Source organism: Dama dama, chromosome 22 (genome assembly GCF_033118175.1).
Source record: "Dama dama isolate Ldn47 chromosome 22, ASM3311817v1, whole genome shotgun sequence".
In the NCBI taxonomy this organism is placed as follows: Eukaryota; Metazoa; Chordata; class Mammalia; order Artiodactyla; family Cervidae; genus Dama; species Dama dama.
In genome coordinates this window covers 52997025-53014369 of record NC_083702.1, presented here as the reverse complement: position 1 = coordinate 53014369, position 17345 = coordinate 52997025, and the positions used below count along the sequence as shown (strand labels likewise).

The 17345-nt window shown below is 37.4% G+C and overlaps 2 protein-coding genes across 10 annotated transcripts in view; one reads left to right on the top strand and one right to left on the bottom strand.

Moving 5' to 3' along the window:
- Nucleotides 1-8179, bottom strand: part of NUP37 (nucleoporin 37) — a 41319-nt gene extending 33140 nt beyond the window's left edge. Inside the window, exons 1-2 of one of the 2 annotated variants that reach the window (XM_061125521.1) lie at nt 8043-8179; nt 6574-6789 (exon numbers count right to left, since the gene is read on the bottom strand). In XM_061125521.1, coding sequence (XP_060981504.1) covers nt 6574-6729 — 156 coding nt within the window. In that variant the 5' untranslated portion in view covers nt 6730-6789; nt 8043-8179. Of the gene's footprint in view, nt 1-6573; nt 6790-8000 lie in introns of both variants that reach the window. The other variant, XM_061125520.1, reaches the window with a different exon arrangement.
- Nucleotides 8096-17345, top strand: part of PARPBP (PARP1 binding protein) — a 71545-nt gene continuing 62295 nt past the window's right edge. For 5 of the 8 annotated variants that reach the window (XR_009689809.1, XM_061125518.1, XM_061125517.1 and 2 more), the window contains exons 1-3: nt 8149-8216; nt 8680-8748; nt 11662-11817. Coding sequence is in view for 7 of the 8 variants with exons in the window: in XM_061125518.1 (XP_060981501.1) it covers nt 8737-8748; nt 11662-11817 (168 nt within the window). In the remaining variant the exon portion in view is untranslated. Of the gene's footprint in view, nt 8217-8679; nt 8749-11661; nt 11818-17345 lie in introns of all 8 variants that reach the window. The other 3 variants (XM_061125515.1, XM_061125512.1, XM_061125513.1) reach the window with 2 other exon arrangements.

The following is a 17345-nucleotide window of genomic DNA, read 5'->3' as shown; positions in this document are numbered from 1 at the left end:
AAAGAACTAAAATATAATAATAATATAAGTCTGTAGTAGGTGATGATAGTTCAAGTGTCAAAGGTTCTTGCTCTATTCATGAAGTAAAGATATTAATTTTAGCTCTGTCTAATTAAGGATGCATATTAAATACCTTTGGTAACCATTAAAAGAAGAGAGATAACATGTAAACTTCCAAACTATCGGGGGGAAAAAGATGAAAGGAGAAGGTAACAAAACACATGGAATATGCACAGGAACATGCATACCGGCAAGCTGCAGGAATATGCAGGCTACACTTTCAATAGTAAAATACTTTTTAATAGAGGAATACATTAATTGTGGTATATTCATATTATAAAATACCATACTACAATGAAGATATATGAACTCTGACATGGGAGAATCTAATAAATAAATGGTTAATTTGGTGGTGGTGGTGCTCAGTGGTGTCTGACTCTTCGCAACCCCATGGACTGTAGCCCACCAGGCTCCTCTGTCCATGCAATTTTCCAGGCAATACTCAAGTGGGTTGCCATTTCCTCCTCCAGGGGATCTTCCCGCCCCAAGGATCGAACCCGGGTCTCTTGTGTCTCCTGCACTGGTAAGTGGATTCTTTACCACTGGGCCACTTGGGAAGCCCTTTAATAACGAAGAGAAGAAGAACATAATACAAAATAATTTCACTGATACTAAGTTTAAACATGAAAAACAATATATTGATTTGCAACACCAACACATGGCAACTGAAGAAAAATGAAATTTCAAACATGGTTATGTCCTGGGGCTGAGAAGAAAAGGTGGTAAGGAAAGAAAACCCAGGGGGCTTCAAAACAGTTGTTAATGTTCCCTTTCTGAAGCTAGGTAGTAAGTATACAGGGATCTACTATTATTATTCTTTATACTTTTTATCAGTAATATATACTTTAAAACACACTGTATAAGCTTAAAATATTGTCATTTAAAAAATAAATCACCTTTTTGTTATTTAAATCAAAACCCTACATGGATGTAGAGACTAAAGCAAAAATTTTCATGACAAAGTTGCCCAAGGAATCTTCTGTGTTAAGTGACTATAGTTATCCTTTATAAAAGTTTCTTAGATTATAAAATAGGATCTGGGGGAAAATTCAGGTGAAACTTGATATTTAATTGAATATATATGTCATATAGATAGACGTTATGTGAAGGATTGTTCTAAGAATTCCATTCATCCTGAATCTAAATCCAGAGTTTTAAAATGTGTACTTTAATTGAATCCTAGTGGATGTGATTTTTCCAGGATAACCTTTGGAATCCTAGCACAATCATTTCACAAACATTACATATACCTTTGTCTACATAATTCAGATACCCCTTGAAAATAACTTTATATTTCAGGTGAACTTAACAGAAAAAACTTTTTCCATAAAAACATAAAAAAGGAAACAAATGTATTTATCAAGGGAAAAAAAAAGTCATTTTATTACTTCACAATTTGTCTGTATAATAACTGTATAGTTAACAGCTAGATATGCCAAGGCAGCAATCACTAAGGAACTTAAAAATAAGGTTAGGAGCCTAATCACAGCTGACTTTATAGTTTGGGTTATATCTATTTTTCCACACTGACAAACTAATTTTTAAAAATGAACTTTTCACCATCAAAACACACTACTTTTGCTAATGTAACAAGAGTATTGACAATTAGGTCCTATAATTTGTTATTAAAATACATATGGAGCTATTGGGTGGTCATGGGGATAAAGAAATCCCAGGGACTATATAGTCTGCATTTTATGTATCACCAGTGAAGCCTTTTTTCCTGGCAGCAATGCCACCACTGAGCCAACTAAGAGGCCAGGGTGTGTGCGTGTGGTATAGGCAGAGATGAATGCTATTTTGGGTTTAGCTTGAGGTGTAGGCAGTATTGTATAGGCAGGAAATTAAGACACTTTGGAAAACTTGCTATAATGCACATCATTATACAAGTCTCCAGCATATTTGAGGTTGGGGCAAAGCCAGGTTGATGAAAGGGCTATTCTAAGGGTTTGAAATTGGCTGTTCCTCCCACCACACCCATTTAAGGCCAAACACAGAATTTTAGTTGGATGAGACTATAAAGTTTACCTAATCTACTTCTTTCATCTAATGCTTAAATCTCTAGTAGAACATTTGAAAAAAAGTTTACATAATACTTCTCTGAACATTTCCAAGTGAGAGAGAACTAGCTACTTTCCGTGGGGAATTTATTCAATTTGGGGGTAGTTCTAATTATTAGAACAGTTCTCTTTAACATTAAACCAAAATCTGTTTCCATGTAAATTCTATTCATTGCTCCAAATTTCACTCTCTGGAACCATCACTGAGATAGTTTAACTCAGTGACAACAAATGTCTGGCCATTAACTGATCTCCACTAGGTGAACACACTCAAAGAAGCAGTTTCAGCCTTGGTCCTAAAGCACCGTAAGTAACAACTCTACTCAAACAGAATTGATGACATAAAAGTTACCATTCTGAGTCTAATCCCTCTTTCACATGATGGTTTTAAACATTTTAATGCCACTTTGAAATCTGTCTTCAAATACATTATTTCCTTTGAATCATAATACACTGCTAAGAACTGAAGTAAACACTAGATATTACTGTCAATTTACAGCATAGGATACAGAGCTGTGGTGTCCAGTCTGGTGGCCATTAGTCCCATGGGGTTATTAAGCACTGGAAAAATGTGGCTGGTCCAAGATGTACACTTTATATAAAGTGCAAAATCCACACTAGATTTCATAGACTTAGTATAAAAGGAATATGTCAGGATCTCATTAATAATCTTTATATTTGTTACACACATAAAATATTTGGATATGCTGGGTAAAAATACATTATTAAAATTAATTTCACCTGCTTTTTACTTTACATAATGTGGTTACTACGACATTTAAATTTATATTTGTGGCTCACATTCTATTTCTATTGGACAGCACTGAATTAAATTCCTTTGGCAGCTTAATCCAATTTTGGATTGGATCTATTAAACAATATTTGGATTCTGAGCACAAAGTCTGGCATATAACAGGTGCTCAATAAAAATTTGTTAAATGAAGTCTGTCACCCAAAGCATTAGGTAGCCTTTTCAACTTCATGTTCTATATAAATTCAATGTGCTTGTCCAAGTGTTCTCATCCAAGTCCCAGTAGAGGTTGCAATTCATTATTTAAAAAAAAAAAATTTTTTTTATTAGAGTATAGTTAATTTAACACAGATTTACAATGTTGTGTTAGTTTCAGGTGTATGCAATTTATTACTGATGACCCTTTAAACAGAATTAGAAACCTTCATGCTCCCTCTGCTCTCTTTTACAGCGTTATCTTATTGCATTGCATTACATTTAAACATCTCCTTGAGAGCAGGGTCCTTGGTTTTTTAAAATATGTATCGTTAGTTCCCAGCACCTGATCTGCAATTAATGAGTATTTGACAAATATATGACACCAACAAATAGTACTATCACTTGGTTCAAATTTCCAACATATTCAAAAGAATATCATAAAATTCTGAAAAAATGCTTTGCTGAAATTCAAATTTACTATATCAGTAGTTTTCCTAATAGTCTTACAGGGAGGATTGCCTTTCTGACAGAAACCTGAAATCTTTCCATTCAGTTTTTCCTAGTTTTTTTCCTCAAGATAAGAAACGGAGTGTGACAGAACCTGAAAGTTCTAACATGAGAGACTAGGAACAATGTTCAATGGTGCTTAATGGGATAAAAAAATAATTTCAGAAGAAGCAATCTGAATCTCCCCTGGCAAATTACTGGAACTCATTTCTCTAGAACTGTTTGAACTATGGCTTCAACCTCTCTGAATAGCAGCACAGGAGGAAAAGAACAGGGGTTTAAAAATGTGGTATAGAGTTTATTTTTTCAGTTATCAGTCAGATAATTCCTTGCATTTCTTTAAAGTAGAATGGAAACTTCATGAGGACAGAGACAGTTGTTTAATTGTATTCCCAATACCTGGCACAGAAGATAATTTGTGTTCACTGCTTGACAGATTAATAAAAGTCCAATTCTTTCCTTAGGTTATTTGGGTTTAAGACCCACATTGCCAGCCTCACAGTCTAAGGGTCCACAGGGATAATGCCTATGACTACAAACAGTAACAGAGCAATACAAATGTTTTTGCTCTTTTTTTTTCTCATTTTGTCACTTTCCATCTTTTGCTTCCTTTTTCTCTCTGCTACCCATCACTTCTTTGCCTTCTTTTTCCTCTCTTCTTGACTTTCTCCCTCAGAATTTCTTAGCTGAACATAAAGCAAAGCATATTTTTTCAGTACTTTTGAATACTATTAGCTATTAATTTCAAAAGCACTGAAGCAAAATTCAATTTCATCTGTAGGGGGCTGCTTTTTTCATTTGTAGGTTAATAGTGTGCATTAGAAAAATGGTTTCCCTTCAGTTTTTTTCAAGAGTGTGTTGTATTATTTCTCCTATGTGACTTTTTATGATCCTAACCTGATGAGATCCTAACCTGGTCCAGCTGAGATCAGGCTGAGGGTCATATTCAGCCTAAAAGCTAGAAATTCCTACCCCAACCCTAAGAGGCAATGTGGATAATGTAAGAACTCCTGTATTCTACTCAGACACCAACCAACAGAAGCTTTTAATTCATGCTTTCTCTTTAGGATAAATATACATGCAATCTAGTTGTGTATAACCTAATACATTTATGCCACTGTAAAATGCCAAATTGCATTTATGATGTTAAAATACTGTAAGATACTGAACTGCCTCCTCAGTAAAAGAGGAAATAATATTTACAATATTTATTATATCACTTTGGTGATAAAGTTATTTAAAATCTTTGAAAATTGGTCACTGCCAAATTCCCTCACTGCTGCTGCTGCTGCTAAATCGCTTCAGTCGTATCCAACTCTGTGCGACCCCACAGACAGCAGCCCACCAGGCTCCTCCAGGCCTGGGATTCTCGAGGCAAGAATACTGGAGTGGGCTGCCATTGCCTTCTCAAATTCCCTCACTGATTAACCTTAATCTGGGAAATAGTGTTCCATAAATAACACTCTGATAAACAAAGGATTAACCAGAGATTCTTGAGGGTTGACCTCCCATTGTTCAAATTCTGACACGCAGAACTAGCTTTCCTGTGAGAAAACGTGGTGTGTGCCACACGATTAAATATGGGGCTGTGCCTGAGTGTGCCTGACCGAATCGATGACAGTCATGTGTATTGAATGTGCCAGATACTATGTAGGAACTGTACACGCTAACTTATGACATTCATACAAAACCCTGTGAAGTACAGTTGACCCTTGAAAACCATGATTTTGAACTGTGTCCACTTATATGCAGATTTTTTTTTTAAAACATACGTACTAGAGGACTATATGATTTGCTGTGGATGGAATCCATTGAGGAATGAGGGAACTACAGTTACACCTGGATGTTGACTACATCCATTGGCAGCCCTTACCTCCACAATATTTAAGAGTCAAGTGTATAATTGTTCTCATTTTTATAAAAGAGAGGTTAAGTACCTGCTCAAGATCACCTAGCTATTAAGAGGTAAAGTCAGGCCGGAACAAAAACCCAGGCATTTTGGCTCCAGAGTTCATGGTCTTAAACACTATGCTGAACTGCCTGTTCAATTAGTAGATCTCACACTCTGTATACTCTAGATATATAAAAAGCATGAGAGCAACTAGGAAAGCTGGTATCATCACAGCTACAAACTCTCCTGGAAGATCATTTTTAAGCTCTCAATACTACTAGTTTGTTTTTTTTTTTCCTATGTCAAAGTGGAATACAGAAAAGCTGGATTTAGTAATTAATCAGATCTCATTTAATTGGTATTTTCCCTGTACGTAACAATGTATAGTTAATCATAACTGTCAATTACTAGAACATTCCATTTCTAATCATGAGGCATATGGGGAGCCTTTATATGTATATAGCCTTGCCCCTGAATCACAGGGCTCGGGGCAATGACTCTCCACACAGGTGAAAATCCTGGTGCAACTTGCACTAAGCCTCCCTGGTGTCTCAGATAGTAAAGACTCTGCCCACACTGGGAGAGATCCAGTTAGATCCCTCCATCAGGAAGATTCTCTGCAGAAGGGAATGGCAACCTACTCCAGTATTCTTGCCTGGATAATTCCACGGACAGAAGAGGAGCTCGGCAGGCTATATAGGCCATGGTGTCGCAAAGAGTCTGACACCACTGAGAGACTAATACCTTCATTTTTCTCCCTGTGGGCAGTTCCTCGGCATGTGCAGATTCAACTAACTGCAGATTCTATAGTATCCTAGTATTTTCTACTGAAAAAAAAAAATCCATGTATAAGTGACCTATGCAGTTCAAATCTGTGTTGTTCAAGGGTCAACTGTATTCTTCTTTTTCAATACTTATGCAATGTTTGCACAAATATTAGGCATCTATTACTAGGAATGTCTCTCTCAGTAGTTCTTCATCTCACTTTTTTTTAACATTTAAGCTCAATATGCTTTCAAAGTTCAGTGAAAACTGCCGAAGGTTGTGTAAGTTTTCTCATCAATGAAACATCTTTGCTGTCACTCAGGGCAGTTCTGGACACTAACCTGAAATGTGCAGGTGCCGATGAACACAAAGTTATTGCCACCATATGCAATTAGGTTTCCTGAATCCCCACTCTCAAAGGGATTGAATTCCACCACGTGCACATAATCTTCACAATCCACAGTGTAGGCAGCATTTCTTGTGGCATCTTGCTTCATCTTGTATGGCAAAACTTGTGCAGCTGCAAAAACAGCCTTCTACTGGACAAGGTCACAGAACTGTGGATTTCAGCACAGAAACAGATAGAAACCATCAAAGTGTTAGGATGTGATGACAGGCAGCTCAAAAAACAATTATTCAACTACTTTGTGAATGATACTTGCAGAGTAAGTTACTACAAAATTCTGTTTAGCTTATTTAAAGGACAGGGAGTACTTAAAGATGGAATTACACTACTAGAAAATATACTCATAAAAAAATTAATGGTCATGAACATTATGGAGCTCTACCTGCAAGTGCCACCACTAAGTATTTTACTAACATTACCATGCCTAATACTTGCACAAATCTAAGAGGGAGTTACTAACTATGGTCCCCTTTTACAGATGAAGAAATTGAGACTTCAGATAGTTAACTAGCTTGCCAATCTCATAAGAGGAGCCAAAATGTGAGACTTTCCTAAGTGCTGGACACCAGTACAAGAAAGAGAAACACAAAAGCCTGTTTTAAAGGAGCTCACAATTCAGGGCTATTTATGATTCAGTGTGAACAGTACTATAATATAAGCAGATACAAAATATACAATCTGGAGGAAGGAATGCCAAAATGGGATACAAAATAGTATTCATAAAACCAGGCACAAAACTTCAGCTAACGTTTCATGGCCTGGTGTGCATTCTGAAAGTAGCATTCCCAGATGAGACTTATAGATTCTGAAGAGGTCACTTTTTCTGTTTGTTTTTGTTTTTAACGGGACGGTAGGAGTTGTCCTGAAAACAGCTGGGCCTGATAGCAAACACATCAAATATCTGATGAGTATCTACTAAGAAATCATATGAGTTCCGCCTCGGGAAGTCTATAATCTAGTAACCTTAAGAGTGGGCATCTGGGACCAACAGGTAAGGCAGCGGTGTGGGAAGTGCAAAAGATTCCAGATCAGGAAACTCGGTTTCTAACTGCTCATTAAAGCACTGTCCAGTCTAATTACAGTCTCAGGGTCTCACTGTACAAAGCGGGCTGGACTCGCCCCTCTAAAATTGCCAAAACAGGGGAGGGAGGAAACAAGGGAAGTCCCCGCATAGCCCTGACACCTCTTCCAAAGCCAGGCAAATCCCGCGAGACCCCGCCACTACCTCCCGGAGCCCGAGGTCGAAAGGAAGAGGGGTGGGGAACGGCCAGAGGAGAGGAGGAACTCCCAGGGATAGAGTGGAGGCGCGTGGCGGCCGGCAGCCAAGCACGAATGCCCCTTAGGCTCACGCGCGATACGCACCGGAGGGCGCCTGGAAGCGGCTAGAGCCGAACTGGTGCTCACCTTGGGCGGCTGCGGCGCGCGCCGGCTCTGCTTCCGGGTCAGAGGGCGGGGGCTGCGATTGGCTCCCGGGCCCTCCCGCGAGATTTAAAATGTAAACCCGCTATCTCTCAAACAGTCGCCCTTGTGCAGCCGGCGGGAGCTTTCTTCAGGGGATTTTGCACCTCCACGAGCCAGGTGAGTGTCACTCTTCTTCTCGCCCGTCTGCATGCTTTAAGCTGCGACTTGTGAGGGTTCTTCGGTAACAGCGGAGCGCCATGTGGTTGCCTAGAGTAATATTTGTGCAGTGTTTTTGCTCCGGGACCTGATTTTGGTCTGGGGCTGTTGAACAGAGTTCTTATATTCCATTAATGGAGCTGGAAGGTGCTGAGGGATCATCTGCTGACTGGAAGAATAAAGTCCACAGAGCCCTACTTAGATTAGTTAGTTAGGCAGGAAACCAGGCTTAGGTAAATTCCACTTTCGCCCTCTCCCTTTTACTTCCGCCTGAGGAACTGTTAGGACCTGCATTCCATGAGCAGCAACGATGCCCATTTTTTATTGAGCACCTCCTAAGAGCCCAGCACTAGGTCGATTATTTACTGTCTCACTAACGTCTCCTAATTTTATGAACAAGGAAATAATGTTTTCCATTTTACAGATGAAGAAATTTATGCTCATCAGAGGTTTTAAATACTGAAGGACATACAGCCAGTAAATGGAGACCCTGGTATGTCTCTTTTATCCATCTCACACTGGCTCCTCAGTGACATTTTCCTGCCTTATTTGCTGCAGTGCAGCTTGGAATCCAAATGACAAAAACAAGTGTTTATTATCGCTGCTATCTTCTACTACTCTTTGTATGTTGCAGCCTGACATTGAGAATACTTGCATAGTCATTGTCTCCTTGATTTCTGGAAGTATTCTACCTCTTCCTAGGCAGTCAGGGCTTATTGCTTGGGCTCACGCAGCCAGCTAGCTACTGAAAGAATCAAGGCTAGAGGCTTGGCGAACTGGTGGCACTGCCTGTTTTTGTGCAGCCAGTTCGTGAGCTAAGAATGGATTTTACTTGGTTGGTTGGTTGAAAAAAAAAAATCCAGCAGAGTAATATTTTATGATATGTGAAAATTTTGTGATCTTTAAATTTCTGTAAAGTTTTGCTAAAGCCGAGCTGTGCTCATTTGTTTATGTATTGTCTGTGGCTAGTTTCACCCTGCAAGGTGAAGTTTGAATAGTTATAAGAGACTCTATGTCCTGAATGCCTCAAATGTTTACTGTTGGAACCTTTCCAAAAGTGTTGTGACTCCTGGATGAGATGGACTTTTATATGTGCCAGGCGTTGTTCTAAAAACTTATCTTGTACTTGCGTCTTTTACTTTTCACAAAACCCTCTCAGATAGTACTATTATTATTTTTGTTTTCAGTACAAGGAAGCTGAGGCAGAGAGGTGACATAACTTGGAGTTCTCACAGCTTGTAAGTTGTGGAGCCAGAATTCAGAACAGTCTAATTCCAGATTAGTTTTCATTCTTAGCAATCCGAACTCATAGTGTGTTTAAATAATACCAGTAAATAATTTACTACTAAAGATTGATTCTAGGCAAACTGATCATGTTACTGAAACTTTATTTCTTCACTTTATATTTTTTTTCTTTTAAGAGATGAAGGTGATATTTTGAAGAGAATTTTACTGTTTACTTGGATTTGTATTTTTGTAGATACTTTATAGTCTTCTACCTGTATCTTTAAATTGCATCCCTGATTATGTCTGCAAATTATTGTTTTGTAAATGGCACATACCCATTTTTTTTTTTTTTTTAATCATACAAACCCAAGATACCTAGTAAACATCCTGGATTCTGTTTATGTCATATAAAAAAAGAGAAAAAGATAACAGAGGAGTAAATTGATTGAATGTGAATAGTAAAATACCCAAAATAAGATAAGGGCATGTGACTATGTTGGAGACTAGGGTACTTAAAAGAAAGTAGGGAAAAAAAAGGTGTAGTGATATAAAAGCACACTGCTTTTGGAGTTAGGCGTCTTGAATTTAGGTTTGTTTGGCCATTTGCTAACTCAGCAGCATAGGGTATCACTTTCTTCAGATGTAAAATGAGGATAATAACAGACCTTCCTCAGGACTCTTGTGAAGATTGAATGAGGTAATAAATATTAAGCTTTTGAAAAGTACCTGGCACCACGAAACCTTCTAAATATTAGCTATTATTGTTTTGGTTGTCTATTGCTGTGTAACAGACTACTCTGAAGTTGAAGTGGCATTAAACAACAGCTATTTTAAATGTTTATGATTCTGAGGATCAACGATGAGGGCTGGACTCAGCTATGTGGTTCTGCTGGTCTTGTCTAGGATCATTTTGGGTGCTGTATGTCATCTGACAGGTTGATTGGGTCTAGATAATCTGTGATAGCCTCACTCACACTTCTGTTCGTGGTGCTGGTTATCAACTGGAGTACCTATCAGCTGGTTCTCCTCCACACAGCCTTTCCAGCAGGCTAATTTGCAGTTTGTCATATGGTATTCTGAGAGCAGTGAGAGAGTAAGAGCTAAAACTGTAGGCTTGTGTCAGGAGGCCCCCAAGATTACCCCAGGTTGGATAATTTGCTAAGAGGACTCAAAGGACTCAGCATACAGTTGTACTCATGCTATAATATATTACAGCAAAAAGATGCCAGGCAAAATCAGCAAAGGGAGAAGGTATATGGGGGTGAACTCCAGGGGAAATAAAGCACAAACTTCCAAAAGTCTTCTTTTAGGGGAGTCACACAGGATATAGTTAATTCTCCCAGCAACAAGTTATGACATCACATGAAATGTTGTCTGTCAGGGTAGCTTTTTAGAGATTCAGTGCCCAGGCTTTTTACTGGGGTTTGAACATGTAGATATCTTTCTATGTTCCCAAATTCTAGACTAAAAAGAAAAGCCTATCAGCATAAGCTATATTGTTTGTACAATTAGTTTAAGTGCAATGAACCGTTCTTACTGAAAATCTTCCTGAAATCTTAAGTTCCCAGATGCCAACCAAGGGCCAACCCTGTAAACATGCTTTTTAAAAGATAGTAGTCTGGCCTGCCACATTAACTCTTTCTGCATGGGCCTTTGGGAACTAGATCTAGGCTTGGAACTCCTGTGATGTCATTCTTGCCACATTCTATTGATCAAACCAAGTTACAAGGCTAACCCAGATTCAAAGGGGTTGAAAATAGACCACCCCTTTTGGGATAATACAGGGATGAGAGGAAATTGACTTTCTTTGTTTAGTCTTCTGCCATAGATATTACCATCTATCTCAAAATAAATATTTTAAAAAATACAGCTCACTATGTTTGTGTCTATAATCATGTTTGCAGAATTTGCCTTTATCTGTTTTGTATTAATTTTCCCATCGATGGTTGGATTTCATTATTTTACAAGATTTGGTTTAAGAAAACTAAAGGAGAGAAAAATATGATTGGGTAGAGGTTGTATTACTCTGCTTTTCTAAATTTAATTAAAAGCAGTCATAGTAAATATGAAATGACCTCTTGTTCACTATTTTTCTCTTACTCTCCTTCCTTACACATGTTAAATATTATTTTCTAATTAAAATATGGCTTTTTAACATTGCATTCTGTCTTACATTAAGAGGATGGCTGGGCTTAATCAGAAGTCTATCTTGGATATGATTAAAGAGTTCAGAAGGAACTGGCACACTCTTTGTAACTCTGAGAGAACTACTGTGTGTGGTGCAGACTCCATGCTCTTGGCATTGCAGCTTTCCATGGCAGAGAACAACAAACAGGTTAGTAGACTGTATTTAGGTTAACTTTTTTTAAAAAGTTAATTTTGGTTGCTGCCCATTTGAATAAGCTTAATTGCATTAGTTTCTGGGCAATATGTGTCCTTCTATGATAATATCATTATACTATATTCACAAGTGCCTCTGCATGTCTGTGTCAAAATATTGCAATTGGATTTGAAATGTTTTGTTAATTTGTCAAAATTGAAGCTCTTATATGTATAATTTAAAGTGTGACATGCACATTTGATGTTTAATTTATAATTTTAAGGTAAACATACAACTATTATGATTATTGTGGTTAAAAATTATTTTGGTAAGACTTATGCAAAAAGTTCTAGAAGGCACACATAAATAATGTTTATTTAAATGTAATCCAAATATTTTATGACTCATTTTAGACTCTGTGGTATAGATTAATTATTCCTAAGCCAAGCTGTGAAGCAGAATCACTTGGGAGGGCTTTTAAAAAGTACTGGCTCCTGTGCCCTAATCTTGGACACTGATTTTCCTGAACCTTCACTGAGACCCTGGAAATTGTCTTATTTTTTTAAGCAAACTTTTAATCTTTTTAATCTGAAATGGCTTTTGCACAGTTGGCTTGGGCCAAAAGAGTGTTTAGAATAAGCTCTACCTAACGGTTGAGAGATGTTCAGATGAGAGAAGGATGAATGTAGGCTGGAGTGCTAAGGAAAGTCTTCTTGGACTTTACATAATATACTTAAAGGAGGGAAGTTTTTGGATAGGAAGAATTTAAAGAAGTGGTGAAGGAAGGAGGTCGGCGGAGGGCGCGGCTGGGTCCGGGCCCTCGGGAAGCATCCACGGGGATTAAAATCATGATGGTTTGAAAATGGTCAGGAGACTTAGCATTATCTTGACTAGAGAAGAAAATTTTTGAAGGGTAAAATGTTTTCAATGGGTCTGTTGGGCTAGATAGTGAAATGACATTCTGATGAATTATTTTAATTCTATATGTGAGTGGTTCCCAGACTTCTATTTCATATTGACATTGACAGATTTGAATATTTCTCATGTTAGCACATAAAGCCATTGAGAAAAAACAGTGACTGAACCATCATTTTGAAAAAGGAAGAATAATTTAACACCTAAAAATTAGGAATTTTAAATGGTGCTTAAGTACACCTTTAAAAGGATACTTTTTTGAGGTATCTTTTTCTTAAACTATTCGTATCCTATGCTTATTTTGTTGTTCAATTGCTAAGACGTGTCTGTCTCTTTGGTACCCCGTGCCAGGCTTCCTTGCTTATTTTACTGTTGACTTATTTTTGCCTCTATCTTACTCTTTGAAAAGAGTTCTACGTGTATTTTAGATGCTCTCTTGTACACCTTGTCAATATCTTTCAGTGTGCTCCATTTACCCATGTTCACTGGATATACTTCCCTTATGTTCAGTTCAGTTCAGTCACTCAGTTGTGTCCGACTCTTTGGGACCCCATGGACTGCAGCATGCCAGGCTTCCCTGTCCATCACCAACTCCTGGAGTTTACTCAAACTCATGTCCATTGAGTTGGTGATGCCTTCCAGCCATCTCATCCTCTGTTGTCCCCTTCTCCTCCCACCTTCAGTCTTTCCCAGCATCAGGGTATTTTGAAAAGGGTCAATTCTTCGCATCAGGTGGCCAAAGTATTGGAGTTTCAGCTTCAATATCAGTCCTTCCAATGAATATTCAGGACCGATTTCCTTTAGGATAGACTGGTTGGATCTCCTTGGGACTCTCAAGAGTCTTCTCCAACACTATAGTTCAAAAGCATCGATTCTTTGGTGCTCAGCTTTCTTTATAGTCCAACTCTCACATCTGTACACGACTACTGGAAAAACCATAGCCTTGACTAGATGGACTTTTGTTGGCAAAGTAATGTCTGCTTTTTAATATGTTATCTAGGTTGGTCATAACTTTTCTTCCAAGGAGCAAGTGTCTTTTAATTTCATGCCTGCAGTCACCATCTGCATTGATTTTGGAGTCCAAAAACCACTGTTTCCCCTTCTATTTGCCATGAAGTGATGGGACCAGATGCCATGATCTTAGTTTTCTAACTGTTGGGCTTTAAGCCAACTTTTTCACGCTCCTGTTTCACTTTGATCAGGAGGCTCTTTAGTTCTTCGCTTTTTGCCATAAGGGTGGTGCCATCTCTCTGTATATCCAAGGTTATTGATATTTCTCCTGGCAATCTTGATTCCAGCTTGTGCTTCATCCAGCCCAGCGTTTCTCATGATGTACTCTTGTCAGCCTCTCTACTGAGTCTTACTCTGGTATGGTCAAGTACTTGCTGAACATTGTACCTTGCTGTTCCATTACTGTCCACATCAGTTTTTAAAGGTAGATTACATTGTTTGCTCCTTGGAGTTACCAACCTAACCTTCCATTGTTTTCTCAGTCACTGAAACTGGACACCCAAGGAACATCATAGGGTCTCTTTCCTTTGTTCCCCTTTGCAATTCATTTCCAAATCTTGCGAAATTTACTGCATGAGTATTTAGAAAAGAATATGTCCTTCTTTAGTAATCTAGAGAAATGATGCTAAGGTAAATAATAGATTACAAGGATACTGTAATATTATAATGCAGTGGGCTAGATGAAGGTTAAACCTTGGTGACCATGCACTCGAAAATAAGAGAGAGAAAATGAAATTATTAAGAATCATTATTGTATAGTGATTGAGGAGGGGTGTTCTGGAATCAAACAGATTGTATCCAGATTACCTCTTTTGTTGGTTTATGATTAAAAATATATCCACAAGCTAAGTGAAATATACCCTGAAGAAAATTTAGTTCTCATTGTAAAAATTTTGACACATTAAAATATTCAATCCAAGTCATTTTTTCTTTGGGATTTGCCTGTGTAGAGTTCACTCAAGATCTCTTTCTCTTTGTTAATTTTCTACTTGTTAATTCTCTTAACTTACCAAAAATTCAGGCTCTGGGTGGGAAAGAAGAGGAAAGATGAAATGCAACTGAACTTTTTGCAATCCGTGTGTATATATGCACGTTTGCAGTGGAGATGGTGGATTGTGGGTCAGTTTTGCTTTACCTCTTCGTGTGCAGAGTCAGCTCAAGCATTCCATCTGTGCTTAGACTTTGTCACTTGGCAATGTGCAGCATCCACCTGCCTGCAGGTGTGTTCAGATGTAGCAGATAGTAAGGTGGACTTGGTTGTACATATCCTTCATCTATATTTTCCAGCCTGTGCTTTGAGCTTTAGGTTTTTAATTCTCTGAAGTTTAAGAATAGAAGTCCCTAAAGTATAGTCTTTACAACTGAATTTGACTATGGTAAAACCTTTGAATACCTGGTTGTTAATCTGTTTATTGGTGTGTTTGTGTTCTTAACTGCTTTGGTGGGGAGAAAGAAAATAACCTTTGGGTTTCAGGGTTTTGGCATATTTTCTGAGCAGGGGAGATATTTTAGCTTAAATCATGTGACACATCTCTATCAGTTTTATGCCACTAAAGATTTAACCTATAATAGATTCATTGAGGATTTTTGATTTCATTATATGGCAGATATGTATAACTTCATTGTTGCTGTTTAGTCGCTCAGTTGTGTCCAACTCTTTGCGACCCCATGGACGGTAGCCTGCCAAGCTTCTCTGTCCATGGGATTCTCCAGACAAGAATACTGGAGTGGATTGCCTTTCCTTCTCCGTAACTTCATTACTACATTGCAAATAAAATTTTAGCCTTTCCTTTCTTTGGAATTGGTTCTATAGTTTTAATTTGTGTGGCCATTGCCCTAGTAAGGCTATTTTTCAACTTAAGCCTTAAGAACCATACAAATATTCCTTTGAATGAAACAAAGATATTAATTTTATAACTTCGTGGAAAGCTGTCATAGCACCTGTGGTTGACTGTCAGATTTGAAAATGATCCAATAGTGACATAACAAATAAGAAGAAACAGTTTTAAAAATTGTATTCTATTTATCTACCACCCGTCTGGCAATAAACTGTTTTTTTACATTAAATAAGAAAAGAGAAAGGAAACTGACAGTTTTGATTGCTTACAGTTTATCAGGTGTTATTTAGTCTGTACAATCTTACTTTATAACCAAGGAAGCTGACTCAGGGATTTCAGTATCTTACTCAAGGTCGTACATCCAATTAATGCTCTTAGGTAAACTTGCTATCTTTTCTCTTTGAATAACAAGAATTCCAGCTAGTTAAAAATGTAAAGTTTATTTAAAATTTTGAATAATTATACAAGTAACTTCGGTAAAATGTAAAAAGTACAGGTACTTTGATAAGTGTAACTCGCTTTTTCTCGTTTTATTCTTGTGAAATACAGTCCTTCTTATGTCCATCAGAGAACTAAAGCATTGAATGTTTTGAACTTCCTTCAGATATTCGCCAGCTGGCATGTTTTCTTAGCAAAACATTTTCTGATTTGACCGCAAACTCTCTCAATTAGTTGTTACTGGTTTGAATAATAGAATATGCTGTCATGATGGGCACCTGATCATGAAAACTGATATTTGGAGTGCATTTTTATTTGGATTTAAAATGTTTTTACAATCCCAGTATAAACACTGTTAATATAGTCAAAACCTTTTCTCACAAGATCAAGAACTCGTATAGTTTTACTTTTGTTATAGTCATTAGGATAGGACTTCCCAGGTGGCACAGTGGTAGAGAATCCGCCTGCCAATGCAGGAGACACAAGAGACGTGGGTTCAGTCCCTGGGTTGGGAAGATCCCCTGGAGAAGGAAATGGCAACCCACTCCAGCATTCTTGCCTGGAAATTCCATGGACAGAAGAGCCTGGCGGGCTACAGTCCATGGGGTTGCAAAGAGTCAGACACAACTGAGGACTGCACAGTCATTAGGATGAAATCTGTACATTTATGTTAGGCAAAATCTTTATTTATTTTTAACATGAAGGTTGTTATTCCAAAATAGTTTTTAGGAATTTTTGAGATATAACAGTTTAGTTTTGTAACTCTAAATAATTGGATTAATTTAGCTAATTAATTAATTAATTTAATTAATTAGTTTAAATAGCATTTGGAAATTTTATGGTGTGTAAGTAACATTTGTGGGATTGGTAAGTAAAGTATACAATTTTGATGCAATGCTGAGAAATTACAAATCTGTCTTATATCTGGGTTATGGGTCCAGTGTTTGAGAGTTACTGATTTTTTTTTTTTTGGTTGTGCATTGAACTAACTTCATGAAATATAATTAATTTTAATAATTTTTATATAGCAAATCCTTACTTTAAAGACAATAAAGATAATTTTCTTAGTTGCTCCCATATGGATAAATAAAGAGTTAATTATTTTAAGGCAGTTTGGGCACCTTGTCTTAAATTTGGATATTAGTTAGAAAATATGGCTAATTTTTACAAAAGATACAGAGATTTGAAAGAATCAGATATGTAGAAAGTAACATATTATTTGGCTTCCTTTTATTTCTTTCTATTAATCTTCATTGGCTAAAGATGATGTTACAATTTAGTTCCAATGAATAGTGCTATTTAAATTCCCACCCATTTTCATATGCTATTAATGGAAAGATA